At 38.9% G+C, this 25,000-nt stretch overlaps 2 protein-coding genes and 1 pseudogene across 3 annotated transcripts in view; 2 read left to right on the top strand and 1 right to left on the bottom strand.

Annotated features, from left to right (window-relative positions):
* LOC137973471 (transitional endoplasmic reticulum ATPase) overlaps positions 1-21,851 on the bottom strand; it is a 52,369-nt gene extending 30,518 nt beyond the window's left edge. Inside the window, exons 1-11 of the mRNA XM_068820298.1 lie at positions 21,736-21,851; positions 21,282-21,384; positions 21,107-21,178; positions 16,219-16,319; positions 12,756-12,836; positions 10,858-10,919; positions 8,974-9,104; positions 8,006-8,083; positions 3,418-3,471; positions 3,256-3,314; positions 2,904-2,947 (exon numbers count right to left, since the gene is read on the bottom strand). Of these exons, the coding sequence (XP_068676399.1) occupies positions 2,904-2,947; positions 3,256-3,314; positions 3,418-3,471; positions 8,006-8,083; positions 8,974-9,104; positions 10,858-10,919; positions 12,756-12,836; positions 16,219-16,319; positions 21,107-21,178; positions 21,282-21,384; positions 21,736-21,746 (796 nt within the window). The 5' untranslated portion in view covers positions 21,747-21,851. The remainder of the gene's footprint in view (positions 1-2,903; positions 2,948-3,255; positions 3,315-3,417; positions 3,472-8,005; positions 8,084-8,973; positions 9,105-10,857; positions 10,920-12,755; positions 12,837-16,218; positions 16,320-21,106; positions 21,179-21,281; positions 21,385-21,735) is intronic.
* LOC137973869 (uncharacterized) lies at positions 12,883-16,181 on the top strand (annotated as a pseudogene).
* Positions 21,852-21,908: 57 nt separating the features above from the next.
* LOC137973475 (BRISC and BRCA1-A complex member 1-like) overlaps positions 21,909-25,000 on the top strand; it is a 10,852-nt gene continuing 7,760 nt past the window's right edge. Inside the window, exons 1-2 of one of the 2 annotated variants that reach the window (XM_068820305.1) lie at positions 21,909-22,258; positions 24,621-24,688. In XM_068820305.1, the coding sequence (XP_068676406.1) occupies positions 22,007-22,258; positions 24,621-24,688 (320 nt within the window). In that variant the 5' untranslated portion in view covers positions 21,909-22,006. The remainder of the gene's footprint in view (positions 22,259-24,620; positions 24,689-25,000) is intronic. The other variant, XM_068820304.1, reaches the window with a different exon arrangement.

Below are 25,000 nucleotides of genomic sequence, written 5' to 3' on the forward strand. Positions count from 1 at the left end.
ATAATTTTCTGTTAAAGAGCCAGCCTTCAAATTCTACAAAAGCAAGTAAATCTGCTTCGAATGATACTACATCACTAAACCAGTCCGCGATGAAGTTAGAGGATGAGCCAATGAGCAAGAAAAGAAAAATACACAAATTTCAAAAAGCGGAGTTAAACGAATTTGAGTAGATAGAGTGAGATCCAGAGAAAGAATTGATGTGCTGCAGATACTGAAAAGCTTTCCCCGTGCGTTCATCTTCATCCTTAGTCAATGGTTCCCAGCTAGCAGAGGTCTCTTTTTTCTTCTGTGTTCGCTGTTGAGCATGTGTGCGGCGGTTACTTAGCAACGAATCCTCACGTGATGCTTCATGTTGTGTAGGCTCACTTAACAACAACGAAATTACTGTAAAGGAATGCGTTCAAGACAGAAGGTTCAAGTCACAGTCAGCAAACATAATTTATATCATGAGGCATGCGGTTTGAAGAGTGCCATCCAAGGTTGTGCACGGCAGTTGGATAAAAGGGAGTTTCCACCCATGGCAGAGGTCTCTTTTCCTGTACAATGCAAAAAGAAAAGAGACCTCTCCTAGCAGGGAAATTTAATGGGTGCAAGAACTTTAAACGCGAGACGCTCATCAAGCATTTACAGAGCTAGAGCCATGTTTACTGCAAGGACTTTTTTGTTTTTATCGGTAGCAGTAAATTGAAAGCAGCAATGCAGCAAAATGTACTTCCAGGAGTTTTGGCCAGACAGGAAACAGCCCAGTGGAAAGAGCTTCAGCGAGAGCTTGAAGTTGAATCAAATTCAACATTGCTTATAATATAGCAAAAGAAGAACTCCCATTCACAAAGTATCAGCGGCTGCTTTTGCTTTATAAAATGAATGGAGTTGACGTCGGTCCAACCGACGAAAACGATGTCAAATGCGTTGAATTTATTTCTGCCATTTGCGACAGCATAAATTCTGATCTTGGTGACCTGATGGAATCATCGAAGTACACGCCTGTACATTCCGGTGTACATTGAAAAAGAAAAACTTGATGAACACTTCTCTGTTATCTCGAATGTACACGTACTTTAACATGAAGATAACATGTAATAGTACTTTGTTGTTGAAATTGAAAAATCAAGTTGATTTAAAAAGGACAATTTTATCGCTGTCTTGAACAAAAAGTAAGTCAGCCTAAGTTAAAAGAACAAACACAGGATCAAAATAAAATACAAAAAAAAAATGAAAATGACATAATAATGTCTTAAGTTCTGCTTTTCTGCTGGAACAGGTGCTCCCAGTATTTTGAGCTGTGCCCCTAACATTTTCTGCTGTGCGCCTAGAAATATACACTTGGTAGCACAAGTGCTCCCGGCCCAAAGCCAAAAATAAACTTTGAGCCCTGTCCATATACTGTACATGTAAAATTGCGAAGCAAAACTTGAACGTATGGCGCTGTGAAAGGCGGTAAAATCAATTTCACCTGGAAAACGAAATAAGGAATAATTATACTCATTCACAAGCAAAATGCTATTTACGCCATCTGTAATACTTTGTTGAATATTTCAAAATGATTGTTTTCATGCCTGAGAGAAAAGGTGTCCTTTTGACCAATGAGGCCGGTTTACTTTAAGATTCATTGGAATGCATTCGCAGTTGAAAACAAAAGCTTTATGATATCTGCTGCATCAAATTCTTTCTTTAGTTTAGTTCTACGGAGGACGATTACTGTGAGGACTTCATCCCCTACTCTTCTCAAATAGTGTGTGGGTTCTTTAACGTCCCACAGGAACTTATGAACAATGTCATAGAGGATATTTATTTTGTGAGCCAGGGCCTAAGGTTTATAGTCCTTATCCAAAAAGACCTCCCACGTGAAAGCCTGATGCCAAATTCAATTCAGTGTTTGCTGTTTTTTTTATTTTCTCTCAGTAATGTGTGCAAAGTATTGTTTGTTCAAATGGATGGTGAAGGCAGTGAAAAAAAATCACTGAACAGAACACACTTCCCTTTAGTCTGCTTTTACCATCGTCTTTTGTTTAAGAGCCTGGAACCATAATTTATGTTTACTTTTGGTAATCAGAGCCTCACTGCAGTTATCTCATGATGACCTGTTGCATTATCCTCAATATTTGAAGATCACAAAAAACTTGAGATGTCACAAAAACTCCTCAGTAGTGCTGAAATAAAGATCAGGGGTCAGCTATGGGATGACAAAAGAGTTTCATTGTGTTCTATTCAGTGAATGTGAAAATAAATTTAAACTTTGTTGGTTCGATTCGAAACTCAAAATAGGGACCTTAAGATTGGAGGATGAGGATGACTTCAAGTACGAGTACAAGTTTTCTGTCTTGAGCATGCGCATAAGGTTTGGAGGCCGACATTTTTTGAAGTGCACGTGCTCAGAACAGAAAACTCTTACTCGAAGTCTTACTCGTCCTCCGATCTAAAGGTCCTAATGACCAGTTGACACCGCTCTTCCATTCAAATGTTCTGGTAAGTTGATCACAGAAATTAAATACATGTATTCATTTTATTGTTTGTCTATTGTTTCGTGGAACAATGAACATCCCAGCTACAAACGAGTTTAAATAACAAAAGAAAAAAAGGCGCATTTAAAAACACATGTGTGCAAAAAACCTGCATGTGTTTTGCGTCTGCATAGGACATCTTTGGTCTGCACTGTAACTTAAACCCAGACTTCCACAAAAACTACAGGCACACACTTAAAACTACATGGGATACTCAAGCTAGCTCAAAGGTCATGCGATTGCATCTCAATACAGCATGTATTTAATCGTATGGGGTTTCCCAATGGGCAACAAAATCCAGGGACAACCTAAAATTTTTTTTTAATTTTGAGGGCTGTGCTTTTGTGCCCACTAGAGGTCAACTAAAAAATCTGAAAAGAAATACTATAGCCAGGAACCTACCATTTATTAGGAAGAAAAATGCACCGGTTTCATTGGCAACAGCTCTGCAATCACACAATAAAATTTAGGATGTACAATGTCGTGTAAAAAGTTCAACAAGTTGCTATGTTAATCTTAATAGGATTAGTGGTAATGAGGAACATTTCCTGGTAATTAGCTCCGCATGGACTTTATGTATTGTAACAGTCTCCACTTATTTAGTCACCCAAAAAACCATCTGCTATACAGTGTCATGTTGTTGTTGTGTTGTTGTTTCGTTGATTGTTTCATTGGCCCTGAAAAGCCCCTATGGGGAGCGGTCAATTAAGTATGTATGTATGTATATATACATCAACAACAACACAAAACTTACCGTGCCATAAGTGTTTTTCCTGTTCCTGGAGGGCCATAAAGAAGGATCCCACGTGGAGGCTACAAGTATACACATTTAAATCATGCACACAGTTGAAGAAAAGTAATAAATCCATCAAGAAAATTTCATGACATTTCTTAAAAATCATTCTCAGACTCTCACCTTTACACCAATGGCTCTAAACAGCTGCGGATGCCTGAGTGGTAACTCTACCATCTGAAGGAAATTTAGATCACAAAGTCAACAACAACCTTTAAAATCATCACAAACAAGGGACACGTGTACCAAATAAAATGCATCCAGTGATTGTGGCATGACTACTGCTCAGCTGGTTGAGAATGGGAAGTCATAGGAAGTCAGGACCAATCCTCAAGGTCTTGCAATGCAGTGTAAAAGAGGAGAACATGCTTCCTTTGTAATTACAGCGTACGTGTAATTTGGAAATGGTTGCACTTTCTCTAGTCTTTATGTATCAGGACTATAAGCCACAAACCCCATCTCACAACTCTTCCTTTTAATTACAGTGGGATATTAATCAACACACGCAATGTTCATCATGAGTATGGCATGGAGTTAGCAATGATGGTCTATCTTTGCCTGCACATGGTCGACCACTGAGGCAAGATCAGCTTGAATGGGTTCTCATTGAATTCTTCACTTGGAACTACATGTACAGTACCAGTTCTATGGAAAACGGCATTTCGGCTAATTCTTAAGACTTCAGTGATATGAAAGCGAAGTTCGTTATCATACGCTACTTAAAGCAATGTAGTGCGAAGCTTGTGCGTGTGACCATGCAATTTACATGTATGCTTGCGCAATGCCTTTGTAGGCTTCTGGAAGTACGATATGATCATTCCCAGCTTCGCGTCCAAAGAAGAGTGCCAGGCTTCGAGGAAAAGTCACTCGTGGTAATTAGCTGCGAAACCAACGACCTTGACATTTTCAAAGTTCATGATGTGGCTGAAATGGTGGACATGGCTTGCAATTTAGGAGTTTTGGTTAAAACCTGCCACTCCCTTTTTGTGGTCTGCAATTCGGGTCTTTTCTGTTTGGCCATAGTACACAAAATTACACTGTGTGCAATTGCTTTTGTACACAATGCCTGATTTCTGGCGGTCAGAATCGTCTAGCTCTTTGGGGTGCGGAAAAAGGCTGTTGATGGTTAGTTGTGGTTTGTAAGTTACTTTGTTTCAAATGCAACCTATTTTCTCGGAAAGCCCTGTACAGTACATATGGCAGCACTACAAAGCCATGGAAGTGTTATCGGCGGGTTGTAGTGCTGCCATGTGTACAGGGCATTTCCGAGAAAATAGATTGTGGCAGTGGCAGTGGCAGTGGCAGTGGCAGGCTTTGACCAAAACTCCAAAGTTGCAAGCCATGCCCACCATTTCAGCCACATCATGAACTTCGAAAATGTTAAGGTTGTTGGTTTCAAAGCAGGGTAATTACCACAAGCAACTTTTCCTCAAAGCCCATACTTCCAGAAGCCTACAAAGGCATCGCGGAAGCATGAACTGCGTGGTCACATGCAAGCTTTTTGCTGGGTTGCTTTAAACAGAGTATGATAACAAACCTCCTTTTGATATCACTGTTGAAAAATATTAAGAGTCAGAGGTAAAACTCTTTTCCACAGAACTTATGACATATCCTGACTACACTTTTTCCATTTGTATGTATGTAGTACCAACTCCCACGTTACAGTCAACTTCAATAATTTATTCAGCTTTGTATTAATTGCTGGGTACTTAGGGACTAAAAGTAATTTACATGTATATATGCGATTCATGATATACATGAACAGGCTTACGCTCTCAAAGCAGACTACAATTATTCAATTACATAACTGTGACCGTCCATATGAAAAGGATGCTTAGACCATTTCTTCCCAAACGCGTTTCAAAACAGTGTTTCAAACAAATTTAAACATGTTTCAAACAGTTTCAAACATGTTTCAAATGCGTTTCAAAAAACAGCGTTTCACTGCGTTTCAACAACAAGTGTCATATTTCATTGCGTTTGAAACAGAAGAATTAGCATGTGCATAATCATATTATCGGTCAGTTCTTCTGCATGAATTGCCTCAGCAGTCTTTGTAAGTTTTGTCAAATATGAATGAATTTCACTTTTTTTCGAAACGTTTCTGAAGCTAAATAATTTCAAGATCTTTGAAATGGAAATGAACGAAAGTGCGAGTGTCTGTTTCTTCGCTAAGATGCCAGAGGTTTTAATTTCTCTCAGAGCGATGGAATTGCGAGTTGCGAAGTGGCGACAAAAACCGGTTCGCTGGTTCGCTCTTTAGTTTTTCGCTCTGATCTTTCGTCGCCCAAAGAAAGCAAAAAACCTCTGGAATCCAGGGTAACCAGAAACCCTGCATTTCAGGAGGATTGTGAGCGTAGTGGATAACGAGTATATTCATTTTTTTAGTCAAACGCAGGAGAGATGTTTCCAATATTTCTGTCACGTCCTTGTCATGCAAACACAGACCTTTAGTGAAACGTTTCTGCCCAGAAGGCTTAAACGACGCTGAGAAGATCTTGCTAACTTTAAGAGCTAGGCTTTTTGTCAGTTAAAATAATGCCTTTACCATTTTTTTTATATTGCTATTTAGAGATAGGCGCCTTGCTTTGGAAACAGCATTTACTTTTTACAGTGAATTGTCACGCGTGGCCCGGCAGAATCTTTAAGATCTCTTCGCAATCTCAGAAATTTGATCGCAATCTCGGAAGTCTTTCACAAAATCTTGCTTCAAATTGCAGTTTTTTTCTAAAAATCAATGCGCTATGTATCGTTTATACGTTTACAATGATTCTTTTAAGGAAATGGAATTACAAAGTGCACTCTGTCTAAAATGAAGAGAACGCGTAGTTACTAAAACAAGGAATGGCCTAAAATGATCTAAAATGACCTAAAATGATCTAAAATGACCTAAAATGATCTAAAATGAACCCAAAATGACCTAAAATGAACCCAAAATTTTTTAATTTTTAATTTTTTAAGTTGTTAACGAAGACTAGTGAGCAGCACAACGGATCACTTCTTGTAGTTGTGTACTTTTTGCTTATTTCCGACGCATTTCGTCTCTATCGGAGACTTCTTCAGGGAAATTCCCCATAATTACTGTATCACAGCCGCGGTTTTGATTCATGCGAAGTGTCTAGTTTTTCCCCGGCAACGTGGTTTTGATTGGTGCGAAGTTCTTAGTTTTTCCCCAGCAACGCGGTTTTGATTGGTACGAAGCGAAGTTCGTTGTTTCGCCCAGCGACACGGTTTTGATTCGTGCGAAGTTCTTAGTTTTTCCCCAGCAACCCGGTTTTGATTGGTACGAAGCGAAGTTCGTTGTTTCGCCCAGCGACACGGTTTTGATTGGTACGAAGCAAAGTTGCAGCTATTTCATATGGGAAGTGACACAGGGTTATCTTTCATTCATGCGCTACCCTTGACTTGTTTCGCCGCCTCGTTCCAGGTATGTCTTCTCAGAAATGAGATTCTCTTCTGGTACTTTTGTCGAAACTTTCTAGCTAGACATTACATCTTTATACTTATTTGTGATCAGAAATATATGTGATTGGGTGACTTAGGGTCGGTGCCTATAGTGAAAAGCTATGACTTTGGGCTTGAAAATCGATGCTGCCCAAGGCCTCAGCCTAGGGCAACATTTTCAAGCCTGAGGTCACAGCTTTTTCACTATACGGACTGGTATCAACCTTTTCTTTGGTAAGCACTCAGTTCTGTAATTCTTCATTTAGATCATTTTAGATCACTTCAGATTTATTTTAATTTATTTTATTTTGATCATTTCAGGTCATTTTATATTCATTTAAGATCATTATTTTTAGGTCATTTTAGATGATTTTAGGTCATTCCTTGTTTTAGTAACTACGGAAGAGAACGCCCACGAGAATCTCAACAGTCGAACTTGAATTCTTGTTTCAAGTACATGTATTTCAAAATATTCCTGTTACCGAGTTTATAAGATCGACTGTGAAGTGGTTTTAATGGCAGAAGTTTCGGAAGTACTATGAGAATTTAAATGTTGGCTTGAATGGAAGTTGATTTTCCTGAGGGTAAGCTTTGTAGTCATGCAAACGGCTTCGGAGTTGCTGGTGTTTTTCCAGCTGATTTTGTTTCATGCATCACTTCCACATGCACACTTTTACACGCAAAGCCACGTTTTATGCATTGAAATGTCACTGGCAACGCAGACACAAGGCAGACAATGTTTCCACGGCTATGTTTCCATGATCAAATTTTCTACGTGACTGTTATTTCACACAACGACGCACAAGGTGTCAAAGCAGTTTACGCAGAATTCTCACTCGTTACTTTTAATACTATGTCATTATTTCAACAGCAATATATGCTCCTCGGCTTGTTAGAAAAAAAAAACTCATCCATTGTTTTCTGATTAACTCATAAACCGGTAGGCTTCAATAAAACAAAAGGGTACTTTTAAGAAACAAATGAAACCGAAAATTACTCCGTGCATTCGCTACTGAAATAATTTGCTGCGACAGTAATAATTATGTTCACTGTTGACAGATGTAGCACATGTACAGGTTGGCTTTTCAAACACAGATAAAAATCTTTCACTGCATTTCAAACACCTTGGGTTTCAAACAGTTTCAAATGCATTTCAAACAGTTTCAAACGTGTTTCAAACGCGTTTCAAACACAAACGCACTTGAAACGCTATTTGGTTAAGCACCCTTTTCATATGGACGGTAACAACTATATAATACTAGCACACCTCTTTAATCTGTGCAAGCTGTTTTCTGCAACCTCCAATGTCATCATAACCAACTTCATTCAGAGATTCTTCTTCCTCCTAGTGTAAAGAATGCATACATGTATTGTACATGTAAACAATTGAAATTTTGACATGCCTACATGTAGTACCACCCACATGTGTGGCCCACAGGTTTCTCAATATTTTTTATTCCTACAAATAGGAAAGACAGCCCTTAAAACATGTTTTTCTGGCATTCCACCCTGTTTTGCACTGGAATTGGAAGTTACTTTTTATCGGGGATCACTCGATTGCTTCCAACACAATATTTATTGATTTAGTCCCGACTCAGAGAGGGTCCCACACTACATGCATCAAACAACTCTCAAAGGTATGGGTTCTTTTTGTATTCCCTTTCACTAGATTTTTTTACACAGATTTATGAACGAAGAAAAAATTAATAAGTAACACACATTCCTCATGAGATTACAATAAAACCACTCCTGTATTGTAATAAAACCTAATCATATTGGTTGCATCTTGCATTTCCGTTCCTCGTCGCTTTCTGGTGCTTTGATAAACCGCTGGCAACACAATACAGTACAACGACTTTATGACTAAAATTTGTGAATTTACAACTAAATTTTTGTATGTTGTCACAAAATTGCGATTGGACTTTTTTTAAATTCTCAGCTCTGAACTGTCTCATAACTTACAATAATTAACATTATTTTGATGAAAGAAGACGTGGAAGACGCAAGTGGGGAAGGAGAGCAAGAGCGTTGGCTTGGAGAAAAAGGACGGCATGAATCGAGCGAGATGGAGAGTGGGAGTTAGAAAGATTGCTGACAAGGTGGGGTAAATCCGGCCACCCCCGTTTACGGGAATAAACCTGGATCAAAATAGGATTGATGATGATGATGATGAAACTTTGGTAAAATGATGCAGACACCCCCAAGTGTAAATCATGGGCTTTAAGACACGCTTACCTCTCTCTTTACAGGCTCTCCTTCACAGTGAATGACTGTATCAGGTGCGACTATGCAATATGGAGTTGGATCAGTTTCTATGACTTTGAACTCCACAGCTCTCATACCTCCACGTACCAGGAACATGTCCCCTTCAAAACAAAATAATAACTATTCTCAACATTAAGTTACTTAGTATAATTTATAAAAAAAATGCCACAAACACAAAAAAAGAACACTGCAACATCCCAAAATGTTCATTTTTTTGTTTTTTCCTCCTGACAACATACAAATATACACCATACTGTAGGTTCTGATTAATCACTGAACAACTGACTCACAACAGAATAAATTATTTTAAGTTTAATTTTTTTCAAAAAATGAAATTACAATGTACTACAATAGAAAAAGTTGATCACCTGATCCTTTGATGCAAATCTGTAGAGCTCTTTGCTTTTTAAAATCTACATGTAATTTTACATTAAAGTCCCCTTTCTCAAATGAAGCTGAAGGTCATTAAGACATACCTCTATTCAAGCAACCTCATTTTTTAAAAATGAGTTAGCTTTTTGGAGCCCAGGCTTGACTCCCAGGTAATAGGGAGCCTACAACAGGATAGTTGGAAGACTCAGGACTCCAGAATGACAAAAAAATTGTTGCACAAGACTGTGCACTCCCAAATCTTATGCGACATTTTTTCATCATTCTGCCGTCCTGAGTCTTCCAGCCGTCCTGTTGCGTAAGCTCCCTAATGACTGTTTCAAGACTGTTGGCTAGTATGTGTAAATTTTGAAACTTATGGCCCAAGGATTAGTGCTCAAGTTAAACAGTTACGGCCGAACACTGGAGGCAGGAAAACCACTCAATTTGCTCAGGCAAATGAGCAAAATTAAATAGTCGTCTCAAACATACATTGTACAAAGGTTTATTGAGCTAAACATTAATTTTGAGTTCAACCGCTTTTCCTATTGCAGGCTGTAGGTCAAATTACAGACCTGGGCTTCTGGTAGGATGTGGGAAAAAATTGAAGATTACCGGTATGGGGACATTTTTGGTCATATTATGCATAAATATGCGTTGATTATGCGGAAATTACAACGGTTTATGCGGAAATTTAAACAATTTATTAAACTAATTATTAGGGCTGTCCAATGTATTACATGCCAAGGGTAAATCAGGACTCAGAATTGCAACCAATACAGTTGCATTTGCGACTGAATGTTTTCCCTTTGTGATTAAAATATCTGGAGGAGTCGCCATGCGAGCAGCTTTGACCGTTGAAATAAAGGGGTTGTAGCAGTTGGCATTTTGCTGCAACTGCATGTATAATTTCTAAAAATAATAAATAAAGTGTTAAAAAGTAAGTTTGTTTCTCGTTATGAATTTTGTTTCAATTTAGAGATATGGAGCAAAATTGTAATGTGGTTGAACTGGGATCCTCTCCTTCGATCATTCACTATTTTCAGCGGTTTTTTCACTCATAATTATGTATTGTGGGCTCCTATTTTCCCTATGATATTTAATTTGCGACAAATTTGTGACATCACTATAACTTACTAAATTTTCATATCTTGTCACAAAATTGCGCCCAGATTTTTTTCAATTAATTTGCAACATGGTTTAACTAGTGTCCAGGCTCATTGCCAAAAAATGCATGGAAACTGCTTACGACCTTTCAGCTTCCGAACGTACTGGAAAAGTTCTTTGCAAGGTAAAAGACACCTTAAACCCTTTTCTTACTTTAATCAGGCAGTCAGAACTTGGATCACAGTGGACTCAGGTCCAGAAATGACATCAAACTACCAACAACTATTTGGAAAGTAATGTTAATCCACCACAGAAGAAGCCTTAAATGCTGCATGCAAGTGGGAACAAAAAGAGACAACCACCACTTTGAACTTTTACCTTTCCTTATGGGTCTATAAGCTTCTAAGAAATAGGGCTTCAAGTACACATCAAACAGATTCCTATTGAAATACATACACCATTTAAAATGTCATCAGTTATGGAAAACCATGATTCACCCCATTATTAATTGTATCTTATGCTGATTACCAGTTTTAATGCAAGATAATTATACAAATAAAATTAGCTAACACATACAGTCTTTAAAATAAATATTTTTCTTGCTTTCTAGGATGTACACTTATGTCCTCCCCCTTATCCGTCACTGTTTGATTGGACTGTCATTTAGGAGGATCACATGGGTTTTCCACAATTAGCAATGGGTGCCCAATGGTAAAAGAATAAAACGCTGTTGATGCTATCAGAAGGAGAACATCCTGACTTCTGTATAAAATACAGAAATTTTGAAGGGAGTCCAGGAGGCCCCACCTGTTGCAATGGTAATGGTACATCAATGTCAACAAAATAAATGACTGGATTCTCAACGTACAGTATTGTGAAAAAGTAATGAGAACGTAATTTGACGAAATTCGCGAATTTCGGGGCTTTTCGACGAAAAATGGCGAATTTTTGTCTAGCGCGAAAGTTCGCAGAAAATTCGCCGAACTTTCGCAATGCCTATTGTTTAAGTTGACGCGAATTTTCGAGCGAAAATTCGCTTTGACTGAAAATTCGTTTTGAAAATTCGTTCCGAAATTTCGAGCGAAAATTCGCTTTGACCGATAATTCGTTCCGAAATTTCGAGCGAAAATTTGCATTCACTGACAACTCGCACGTGTGGAATGAAAGTCGAAAGGTATCGTACAGTGCTCTTCCATGGTCAAAAATAATAATAACAAAGAAGCTGCAATCGTGCAAGGTTTTTAAGCTATGTATTTACAGTCTTTTACCGCTGAATTCAAAGTTTCTCATCAAATGGAAATGGAACCATTGATGTTCTTTTCACTGCGATGACTTGCTGGCGCCTGCCAAAAAGTTAAAAGTTATCCTGAAAATTGGTAAGTATAAGCTTTTCATACGTATAAGACATCATGTCGATAAACACTTCTGGTGTAATACAAATGTAGACCCGGGAACCATTACAAGATAACACTCGCCGGCTCTTTTATATTTACAGGCTTTGCATTGTTGACAACAGTTTGTCCTCACAACCAAAGGATTGAAATTGCATATGTTTTGTTGAGTCTTCTCTGCCGAGAAAGATGAATAAAACACACTACAAAGGGCGAATTTTGTAGAGAATTGAAATGGACACAACTACTGAACTATTTCCAAAATACATGTACTGATCATCAAAGTGCTGTCAAAGTGACTGCAGTTGTTTTCAAAACTGAATAGCCGATCGATATGTGATCGATCTTTACAAACCACACCACGAAATTTCGCGTTCAACAAGCAAAATTACGCTTTTGGTTTCTCGCGCTGGTCTCGAAAATGCGGCGAATTTTCTCTTTGTTTTAAGAGCGAATTTTCGCGCTGGTCTTGAAAATGCGGCGAATTTTCTCTTTGTTTTAGCGAAATTACGCTGGAAACATCGCGAAACGACGCTCGAATTTTCGAGCGAAATTTTGTTGAAAGTTCGCAGGGACAAAGAACGAAATTCGCGCATTTCGCTCTCATCACTTTTTCACAATACTGTAATAGGGAAGTTTGGATCACATTTTTTTCTTTACAATGTACATTTTCCTTCTAGTAAAGGGCATGCCTCTGGCAACAAATTAAAGCTTGTCCTTAACAAGAATTAAAACGATTTAAGTTGTGACAGTGACAACAGTCAGGATATTTTGGAGTCCAGTCATCATGTCTACTGTAGTTATTATACATGAATTCCATCCAAAATTGATCAGACAATCTAAAACTTTAGACAGTGACTGATAGAATTTCCAGTGCTGACATACCCTGTCAAGCCTTCGACGGTGTCATCAATTGGCAAAACATGAATCCTTTTACCATACTTGACATCAGGACATGCCTGCACACTGAAGTAAAACCGAAAAGAAATCAAACTATAAATGCCATTTTGGTATCACATTATAAAGAAAAGACTAATAATAAAAGAAGGGAATTGGGACTAAAAGACCTACATGTATATACTGTCCCTTTTTTTTTAAAATTGACATTTGCATGTTTCAATATGGAGCAAAATGGGTCTGTTTCTTGAGTCGATGGGTCTTCAATATTAATTTGTACCCTTGAGGCGCGGTGGTCTCATGGTTAGTGTGCTCGACTCCGTAGCGAATGATCCGGGTTCGGGTCCTGGCCGTGGACATTGGGTTGTCTTCTTGGGCAAGACACTTTACTCCCTTGGTGCCTCTCTCCAGCCAGGTGTATAAATGGGTACCAGCGAATTTAATGCTGGGGGTAACCCTGCGATGGACTATCGGGGGGAGTAGAAATACTCCTAGCCGCTTCATGGTACAGAAACCAGGGATAAGCTCCGGCCTGATGGGCCACTTGGCTTGTAAGCTGACTTTACCTTTCTGATTTGAACCAAAACAAGTTGTCCCTTGCATTACTTTGGCACTTACAAGGCACATATAATTAAACACATACCCCTTCAGATTTCTAAATTGCACAAAAATAAAGTCTTATCACTCCCCTCGAATATACTTAAAATAAAATGATCAATTTCTTTGACACTGTTATGCCCGTTGATTCATCAGTCAAAATGTATGGTCCGTCGAAGTTCCATTGACCACATCTGAAAACGCCTCGAGGAATCCGTATGCTGTTGGAGCTGTTAGCTCCAGTTGATAAATGATCTAGATCTCCACAGAAATTATAAAAAAAAACAAATGTGAATGGTAGTGTTTGTATTTACATCCGGGATCTCTCCAGCATAGGAACCCAGTAACCGTGTGGGCACAGGACAAGTGATTGTGTAGGAACAGTGTGAACTAGGAGAGTGTTTCAATTAGCTTCTTTGTATCTATAAGGATATTATATTGGCGATGAGGATGGCCAACAAACGTTTATTGCCTATGGATTTGTCGGGATCTGCTTCGCAAGTGGCGGAGAGTGGCATAAATGGAAATGTACCTTTGAACTATGCCAAGGGCAAAGGCATCGACAATGCTCGCAAGAAAACTTCTCAGCTCTTACATTTTGCTGGGATGGAGGTACAAGACATCTTCGAAGACTTGCAAGATCGTGGTCCCATCCCTGAGACAGGTGACAATGCTTTTAAAATCGTGATTCGAAAACTAGATTCCTATTTTCGTGTGGAGGAAAACATACCATACGAGCGCCACGTTTTCGCCAATTGGCACTGAAGGAAGAGGAGACCGTTGACCAGTTTATGGTTTGGCTGAGAAAACAGGCACAACATTGCAATTTTGGGACTAATATAAACAATAATTTGAGGGATCAGCTGATAGAGAAGTTAACGGATTTTGAGCTCAAGAGAAAGCTGTTAGAGCAGAAAAATATCACACTGGAAGAGACGTTGGATAAAGCTTGTGCATGGGAAGCGGCCGGTCGACAGGCATCAAACATGACAACAAGGCCTCCGCTGGCTGACGGAACAGTATCAATGTGGTTAAGGAGCGGCAGCAAACGACGAATGATTGTGGAAGAGAGGGGCACCTGGCCAGAGTGATGAGGATTGTGCATTTACATTTATGGTGACTGAGACGAAAGATGAAATAATTATGCCATACAATTAGCTGTGATGAGCCGTGATTGAGATGTGTGTTGATGGCATTAGTACAAAGGCGCTTATTGATTCTGGCTCTGTAAGTAACCTCATGGGGATGAGTAAGTACGAAGAGCTCAAAGCACAAGGTCTTGATGTGAAATTAGAGAACTGCCACAAACACATTATGTACCAGTATGTGTCCGTAACGAATTGACCTTCATTGGCCATGTCATCCTACATGGTACGCGAATTGTGATTCCTGAAAAGCTGACACAGAGAGTGCTTTGTTTAGCACATGAGGGCCACCAAGGGATTGTGAAAATGAAAGAGAGATTGTGATTGAAAGTGTGGTGGCCAGGTGTAGATAAGGATGCAGAGCGCAAGTGCCGAGAGTGTTATGGGTGTCAGCTTGTCACCAAGGAGACTATAATTCCACCTGTGAAGACAACACAGCTGCCAGAGAGACCATGGCAAGATCTGGCACTGGACTTACTTGGTTACCTACCAACAGGGAAGCACCTGTTAATCTTGGTAGACTATTTCAGCTGCTGGGTGGAAGTTGACGTAATCTACTCTACTACGTCGGAAGTGATTATTAAGTGCTTAATGAAATGGGTATCAGGCGTAGACTGATGACACCCCTATGTCCAAGAGCAAATGGAGAAGTCAAAAGACAAAATCGCTCATTGTTGAAGGCAATGAGGGCAGGGTAGGCTGAGAAAAAAGACTGGAGATGTGCAAAACAAGAACCGAGACAATGACACGTGCACGCCCAGCATTAATATCAACAGGGTCGCACAAAACAAAAATTTAACATACTTTGCCATGGGATTCTCTGTCATTTCACTCACCATAAGCAACCCAATGCTTGAAATTCGCTTGGAAAGCATGCAACAAACTGAACTTCAACTGAAACATTTAATTATCACTGGCGGCAGATTGAAAGTGTTGCTGATTGTCTCGCCTAAAAAGCAGCTCAGGTCATATCACGGGAATTCAAAACTTAACTCCTCAAGCTGGACAGAATCATTCACAAAATGAAATCATTCGACTACAAAAATCCGAAAATAACAGCTTACCTTAAAATTTACTGCGCCTTTCAATAACATGCGAACTCTTCAATTCAAACGATCAACCGACAAATGCGTTTTTCGCTACCGTCAATCAAATGTTCGGCGGCTACGAAGCTTCCGACTACTGTCGAGCGCGCAGTAATCAAATCACATCGTTGAGCCCAGTTCAGTCAACATAGTCGGAAGCTGGGAGGAGCCACCGAACATTTGATTGACGGTAGCGAAAAACGCATTTGTCGATTGAGCTTTGAATTGTAGAGTCCGCATGTTATTGAAAGGCGCAGTAAGGAACTCGATCATTTCTCCGTCGTGAGAAATGGAATGTTCAATTTCCTTGCAAAATATGCCGTTCGCTTGTTTTTCCTCACATTCAATTTTGTCATTTGCATAAACATTCAATTTTTTTTTTCTGCATCCAATTGGATTCTTTGTTCCATATTCTATGCATCCAAAAGGAAAACAAGTGCCCAGGACACAATGATGCACTCTGCATACATCACTGGATATTTGTTTACCAATACAATGGCAAGACAGACTCACAGTGTATTCTGTGAAGCCGCTTCAACACTATGGAGCAATAAAATACGAGCTGGGATGGATTATTTATAAGTTAATCATTTCTGGCAATAACATGAGCCCAAAACTTCACACCTGACAATGTCACCAAGTCTCACACGAAGGTTCCTTCTCACAACACGGTTCATGCGGATTTTATCATCAGAAATTGAGTCATCTGACAACACAATGCAGACCTAAAGCAATCACACATTTGAGTTAGTTGAGTGATTCTAAGCTGGATGAGTCAGTTCTACATGTACAAAAGTACAATCATATTCAACTTCTTTAAGCACTTTCTTAAGGCTACATGTTATTAGTTAATTATAATAATAATGAATAATTCTGTACAGTAAGTGGTTAGAACAGAGTTACATGTACATGTAAAACAAAGCCGTATCTACAGTACTACTCAAAAGTAAGTTACCTGTCTCATCTTGTTTCTCGCAAGACGAGAGTCTCGTCTCTAGAGACAAGACACCTGTCTCATCTAGAGACGAGACTCTTGTCTTGTGAGAATCACTGAAGCAGCAAGATTGGCATAAATTTTTATGGAAGTCCGATGGTTTACATTAATTTGCAAATTTAAACGACAAAAAAAAGGGGCTCACGGCGAGCGTTAAACCTGAATAAAAATTACAATACTGTTAAAACAAAAAAAATAAATCATGCCAATTGGCAACATTTCACTGCGGTGGCATTGTAATGAGATCTCTGTGAAATTCTAGAGGAACTTTGCTTTCCCGAAAGACCGTATGAAATTGAATGAAATCGGATATTTTGTGCCGAATTACAGTGGTTTTGCTCACAGTTTCTCACTCCCACATTTAAGTTGATCCACCGACACGTTTTAATGTAAATGACTGCAAGCAAGTAGAAAGTACATGTACAGTAAGAATTAGCTGCTATAGTAAATGAAAACAAACTCGAGTTTGATGACTTCACTTTTGAGAATGTCATCCACAAAACTTAATTCATTCAACAGATCGTTTTTCACTGTCACCCAACAACAACAGCAACAAATTTGAAACTGTTCAATGAAAAAGGCCAAGAACTTGGAAAGTTGTATGAAACAAATTTATTTTCCACCTCTCCAATTCTCAGGTTTGTCCAGTACATCTTATCTGAGTTATTTGTTGAAGAGTTTCACGCAACTTAAAGTAATAGAGTTCTGTGAAGAGACACCGCAGTCTAAGAACATTTGCCATGAAAGCGCTTATTTTTCGTTCATGAATTAAATAAATGTGTATGAACACGTCTCCTAAAGTCACGGCTACACAAGCGATTTTTTGTTCGCGCCAGTGATGCGATTTTGTTCAAATTTTGTCGCATCGCCAGAATGCGATGAAAGTCCCAAGTGAAGCCACCCTTGAACAGGCAACGCAAATAAAAAAATCACAGAAAAAGAAAAACATTTGTCATACAACGTGAAGGAAGTGCCTCCGGAGAATGAACCATCAAAGAAGAAAGAAAAGAAAACGGCTCCTTTAGGAGCCACCAAATGTAATAAAAGTCATGACCAATAGTAATAAATGTTTTTTTTTTTCATTAACAGCACCGCTGCGATCATGATGAGCAATAACAGCCGGGTAAATTACTATAAACGAACTCTCAGAAATGCAGTTTATGTTCTTGTGATTGGAAGGGAAAATAAAGAAGATAAACTTATGCAAACCGATCGATTATTCCGTTTAGTAAGCAAATAAGGCGACGTGACTTCTTGTTAGTTTTTTGCGCTTTGATTAATTGCTCACGTTTTAAAATGCAAGCTGTTGCGCAGCTGAAATGTGCATCAATTTTGTCACATTGTTCTCTTCACTTGCCACCTGATAAACTCGCTCGAATTTGAAAGACAATTTTTTTGGCAGTTTGATGGATCTAAGCTTTAATTAAAGGGGCTAGGTCACGCTATTTTAGGTAAATTTGTTTAATTTTTCTTAATTATGAGCTCTAAACGTCAAATTGGCAGAGCAGGAGTCTTTCATTTGCAAAATCACGGCCACATAACAACTGAGAATGATTTTCCAGCTGTGTAAATTACATTTTGATATTGACTGATATAAATTTGAAAAAAGGTGGGCCGACGTTTTTCAAATTTACCCAAATTCAATCCATTTCAATCCTCTCCAGTTTTGTCCATCCATGTCCCTTCTTGGCTTCCTTGTGTTTTGTTAGAGTTCTTCTATAGTTTTGAACAGTTATTTTGATATTTTAGTTAATTGTGACCGTCCACGGGAAAACCAACAAAAAGGTGATGACAAGGGCACGCTATTTTAGCACGCTAGACAAAAGAAATTTTCTTTAACACGGGAGTGCCGTGTCGTAATGCACGCCTCATTAAAATTTTCTTGTGTCTGATACTACAAGTTGTAAACAATAGAGCGTGTTATACCAAACAAAAGAGCGTGTCAGCAAAAGTAAAATTGAGCACCGCGTAAAAAGACACGGAGTGAGTGAAATTGCACGACAGCTGCGCCAAGACGAAAATTCCTTGGAACGAAAATTGACTTCGAATTTTCGTGCGAAAAATCGCTCTGTTCGATAAATGACCTCAAAAAATTGAGCGAAATTTCGCTCTTTATTTGCTGTTCTCGAACATTCCCACATATTTTCTGGACAAAAATTTGCCAAGTTCGAATTTGCCGCGATGATTGTTTTCTGCCGTAATTTCACAATGTGTAAGCTCTACAACAAACTCTTGTTCGTGAAGCAATCGCAGTTTTTGTTGTGTGAGCCAATTTTTTTTTTTTCGTTGGAAATAGCAGATTAAACTGTCGGATCATTGAATCTATTTTCGATACGACTTTATTTACGCTAACCTTAACGCGTTTATTTACGCGTACATACGCTTGTTCAGTGATGTTGTTGATGGCGGCCGCCGATTCATGTCACAAAAATTCGCTGCTTCAAATTTTGTTATCTCGAATTTTCGTTTGGTTACCTCCAAAATTCGCTACTTCGAATTTCGCTATCTCGAATTTTCGAGAAAGATCGTGAATTTTTCGCTTCAAACCCTACGAAAAATCGTTCGAAAATTCGATGACCTTTCGTGAAAAATTCGCGAGAACAAAGGACGAATTTCGACAAATTTCGTTTGCATTACTTTTGCAATTTTACGGTGCCTGTTTTGGCACGCATCTGACACGCAACACGCCACGCTAGACAAAAGGTTTGGAGTGTCTCAGTGTGCACAACAAAAGCCACCGTGACATCTATTGTGCTACTCATTAAATATGCGCATATGGCGTGTTGAATGTCACGCTCAGCGTGCCGTGTCATGCACGCGTGCCCGTGTCATCACCTTTTTGTTGGTTTCCCCGTGGATGGTCACAATTCTATGACCATTCGATCAGTGCTGAAATTGCTTAAAACTGCGTGACCTAGCCCCTTTAAGTACTGCTGCAGGAAATTGATCGATTAACAGTGTTTACATTTGGCCAAACAAGTTAATCGAAACATTTCTTCTCGAAATCAACTTCGTACATGTATGTAGATTTCACGGGCAGATTCAAGGCCTACATGTAGACATGAAAAGGCAATAATACACCATCAGCAACCCGTTTGCTGCTGCGCAAGTTTATTTCTCCTCAACATCAACTTCGAATGGAAGTACAGTGTATGTAGGTTTCATGGGCCGATTCAAGGGTTAAATGTGCACATGCAAAGACGATAACAAACCACCACCAACCGCATGCTGCCACACAAGTTTATCGAAACATTTCTTCTCTAAATCAACTTCAACTCAAAGTACAGTGTATACAGATTTCACAGGCAGATGCCTACACACAAAGACAATAATACACCACCGCAAACCGCATTCTGACCTAAAACTTTAGTGTCAAGTGTTGCGTTTGGGAGGGTGAGTGTCTTCGTAAACAGGTTAATCTTCGGAAAGTTTTCATTTGCAAAAAATGTACGTGCATTTTGCATCTGCGTAGGACGCTTACATGTATTTCGGGTCGGCACTGTATTACAAACAAATTAATGGTGTAGCGATGGGCACAAGAATGGGACCAAGCTATGCCAATCTTTTTGTAGGATAAAACTAATGAGCAACCTGGCATTTTCAAATGTGCGTGCTCATGATGCAAAACTTGTCATTTCACTCTTACATGTAATGTAACACTAGAAAAATATAGAGACCTAAGCAATCTGTTAAGATAACCCACCGTTTCACATGTACTTATGCAAATGTCATTTATTGCATAACCTGTACGTTATGCAATAAGTTATAGATTGGGCAGACAGGTAGACGACTAGGCGACCGATTCCGCAAACACCTTCACAATATTGAGAAGAATGACCAGGATGCAGCTAAGCCAGTCACTCGTCCTTTTAATCTCCCTAACCACTCCAAACAACACATGGCTATCTACGGTCTTTTCCCTATGTCAAGGTGCGACAGAAAGCCGCAAGAATCTGGAACAAAAATTCATCTTCCAAATCGCCACCCTTAATCCCCACGGTATTAATGAACACTTTTCATTTAACTAATGTATTCCCATTTTTCACGTTGCCATGTTACCACCAACAGTGTAGCTCCCACCCTACTACAAAAACTACACACAACCCATAATTCCTCGATTCGCTCTGACGAAACGCCAGCCTTCAGAATCCCTGCCCAGTGGTCAATTTACATTATCAACTCAGTTGATAAAACCAATTTTTTGTTTCAAGCAAGAAATTGTTTATCGATGGACTTCAGCCAATTGGCATCCAACACCAAAGTGTCAGAGAGGGATTTTCAGACAGCGACAACAGATTTTTCAGGAAACAAAACTGCTCCATACAACAAAACAGGTTTAAGCTGGCATCATCATGCTTAAAAGACAGAACTTCCGAAAGTAGTACTCTCAGATGGTTTTTGTGTTACATGTACAGACTGGTACGTAAATGTTAACGTTGCAAAATTCTTCTGTTTACAAAGCGTCGAGGCGGGATTGTGACTTGTGTTAACGAATATGCTGAATCATTGTTAACTTACCGTATCTCGTCTCTTCTTCCCTTTTATGAGGACTGTATCGCCACGGAAAAGTTGTAATTCTTCCATCTTGGCCTGTGGACGAAAATATGAAAAAGAAAGTGAAAAATTATAGAAAACGGAAGCTAAGACAAAAAATGTCGTCGACATATCACAAAAAGGAGTTTCGTACACGAACCTGAGACATTGAAACGACGGAATTGTCATCATTTATAGCTTCTTCCACTAACAAACGATTTGGCTTTGCCTTATTCTTTAGAATGGCGGTCGCAAGTTCGTCCCTGTAAGAGAAAACAGGAAGTTAAGGCCACGTTTCACCATAGTTTCTTAGCCTTCCGAGAGCACTGAAATTAAAGATCTATAGAACTGTGGGATAAAAGCAAGGTGAAAAATACACGAGAAAGGAATAACATATCTCATGAGTCCGCCAGTTAAAAATACTATCATTTTTCCGAACAAAAAGTGAGTACAGCGAAACCATATTCGCTCTTTAATTCTATCTGTTACACCAGATCACATGCACAATTGCCCAGCGGTATATTACATTTCGAACTGTATCTGACCAAAATCTAAACTATAGTCTTTGAAAACTTTATAGCACACGTTTAACAACTCTGAATTTGTATACTTACTGGTGTGCCATCTCTTTTAGGTCTAGAAATGCAGTGTGATTCCGGTTAAATAAATTTCTTTCACCGACTTACTGCTGACTAACTTTACCACTGCGCACGTGCACAAAGATGACGTTTCTCCTTCCCAGTCGTTTCACCTTTGTTTCTGCGCGTTCGTTCCCAGGTTATTTTTTTGTGTATTTCCGCTGAGGAAAGCAACAAAGAGCCGGAAATTGTAAAAATCTTAATTATAATAGCGTTTAGTACAATTTTGCTCAAAAGGCTGCTGCCGATGGAAGAAAACAGACAAAGACAATTCTTTGATGCAGAGTTGAATGGCCGAGATCAGCGTGATGCTGAAGACAATTCTATGGATGTTGATGTACAAGTAGACGGAGAGCATGACGATGAAGATGGCGAGGAGACCAAACAGGAACAACAGCAGTCAAATGGCATCGCTGAGAGTTTGTCAACAAGTTCTGATAATTCTGACAACGAAAGTTTGAGAAGCAGAGTTCCACGAGTTAACTGTCCAGAGCATCTTGTAAGTGGCAAATGTGCGCGCTTCCGTGCAGAAGTGGAAGCAACTGGCATTTTGTTTCAATTCAGCACGTTGCACACAATAAACATAATCTCGTTTAATATTGCATTTACTAATTTAATACTCAAGTTAATACAAAGCTGTAACAATACCCCAAGAATAAAACTACAAAACATCGACTAGCCAACCTGCAAATTTGACAGGTAAGAGTATTGCCAGGTGAAAGATTAAGGTTAAGCTGAATTTAAGGGGGCTCAAACCAGTTTCAACACTTGAAAGAAACGTTCTTATTATAAGGATTGACACTACAACACTTTATCTTTAAACAGCAATGTTATGGTTCCATATCAAACACCAATTATTGCTGAAAACAATTCGGTCATTTTTGTGACGTAAAACGTTACCATGGCAACAAGAAAGCCCTGCAAAAACACCCCATATTTGGCTTTAGCTCCTCATGGCTCAAAAACGAACTCAGTGACCCCCATTTTTTATTTCTGAAACGTAATCAGCATGCCAGAACGAAACTTTTTCTGCAAAGTTTAAAGAAATTCTGTGGAGCGGATTTAGAGCCACCTTAATAAATTGAACATTTAAGGTAGCTCTGAATTTGCTCCACTGAATTTTTTTAAACTTTGCAGAGAGTTTCATCTTGGCCTGCTGATCACTTAAGTGCAATAAAAAAGTGGGGTCACCAAGCTCCTTTTTCAGATATGAGCAACTGCATGTAAGGGTGTTTTTGCAAGGCTTTCCTGTTGCCATGGCAACTTGTTATGTCACAAAAAGGACTGCATCTTGTTCAGCAATAATTGATGTTTATGTGGTACCATAACATTGCTTTTACTGATAAAGTGTTGTAGTGTCAATCCTTCTACATTTAAGGACATTAGCGCGAAAATTTTTCAACATTGATTTTTTTCTGAAACTTTTACCACTGTAAGATGATGAGTTAGTTATGTCAGAAATGTAAAAAAAATGGGGGGTCACGGACTTCGTTTTGGAGAGAACATGCCCGGAAAAACACCCAAAATGTGACAAAATCGGGCTTCGTTAGCGAATAAGGCCAGTGTCTGTAAACCCAAATATATTGCAATTAAATCTTTGAAGTGAAATCCTCTCTGCCAAATATTGTTCAAGTGGACTTATTAAGTGAATTTAGTCAACTCGTGAGGTTTCTTAAAGATCAAGTTCGCATTTAGCGACCACAGTTTCACTTGCCTTGCAGCCCGCAAGATGGCAAGATTTGATGTCCCGTGAGCAGAAATCTTGAAATTTTTTTAACTTCCCACATTGATTTTTTGTTCATTTTTGGACAACGTGGAAATAATTGTAAATAAAATCCATTTCTGGAAAGAAAAATAGGGGTCACCGAACGTCCAAGACCGTTAAATCCAGGCAAAGCTATAGCAATGGCCTTTTGCCCTATCATTTCTCATTTTATTACTTAGCGCGCGCGCTCATGTATGACGTGGCATGTGCATTTGCGTGCGCAGTAAGGATGCGCAGAAACAATTGGCGCGAACGTCCTTAATAACAAGGTATGTCGAAATTGTTGAAACTGGTTTGAGCCACCTTAATAATAATTACCTAAGAGCTTGACGGGGAGGTGGGGAGTAGTGGAGGGGAAGTCGAATGGCACTTCCATCCATTTAAGTTTACTCTTACTGACATTTTTTGTGATAATGTGGCATCAACTAACATGCACATGGTTCCACAAAAAAGTGAGTGTGACAGTTTCTTTTTAGTCACATATTTTTCACTTGGAAAAATTTCTCCATTCTGATTAGCTAAGAGAAATGCAGTGTTCAGGTAACACAATGTAGAAGAGAGTTTAAATTCAATGGAGAAAAGAAGTAGTTCAGTGCAGAAAGAGGTAACTTATCTTCTTTATTAAGACACATGACATCCGTCTAAAGCAGTTTTTATGTTTTCGTTTGTTTTTATTATTTTTTAGAATGTTAGGTTTAGTTAGGATATGATGTAATTAGGTCTTAGGTTTTGTAACTGATGAATTTACTGTGTTAAAATAAAGTTAACGTAATACACACATTAACCGATACATTCTAGCCTGGATGACACAGCATACCGGTACACATGCCACCCTTAAGCAATAATGACTTCTAATGCAAGATTTGAATTAATTTTGTAAATGTGATCTACAGATCTGTTGCTCATATTATATACATATACACATGTATTACATAAAGTCCTTTGTTCCTCTTGTAGTGGTAGTCATCATTGATTAAGGTTGGCGCTTGTATTAAGATCTTGTATTATTCTAGTTTGCTACACTTTGCATTGGTACTTTTAAGTGAGAACTTGCATCCTGGATACATATCAATCTATTCATTGTATCTCTCTGCAGATTTTGTGCTTAGATTTATCACCAGAAATGAAATCAATGTCCTTTCAGTGCAAGAGTGTCTCAGAACGGTACAGTGAAACTAGGGCATGCATATCCCTAGGGATTTAATTAATGCCAGTCGCAAAACTTGTGGCCACTCCTTGCGATGTTTTACAGTTTAGTATATTGTACTTCCTACCTTTGATCCAGATGCACCTCCACAAAACAATTGGCCATTATTCAACTCCAACAGTGTAAAACTAACACTGCGTTGAACATCCTATGGTTCACAGAAAATGATTTTGGAAGCGAAAGGAAATACAAGCTCAAGGAATTAGCTCATTCACAGCTCTCTCAGGACCAGAGAAGAGGAGTTGGGATTAAGGCTACAAATAAGATAG

Source organism: Montipora foliosa, chromosome 10 (assembly GCF_036669935.1).
Source record: "Montipora foliosa isolate CH-2021 chromosome 10, ASM3666993v2, whole genome shotgun sequence".
In the NCBI taxonomy this organism is placed as follows: domain Eukaryota; kingdom Metazoa; phylum Cnidaria; class Anthozoa; order Scleractinia; family Acroporidae; genus Montipora; species Montipora foliosa.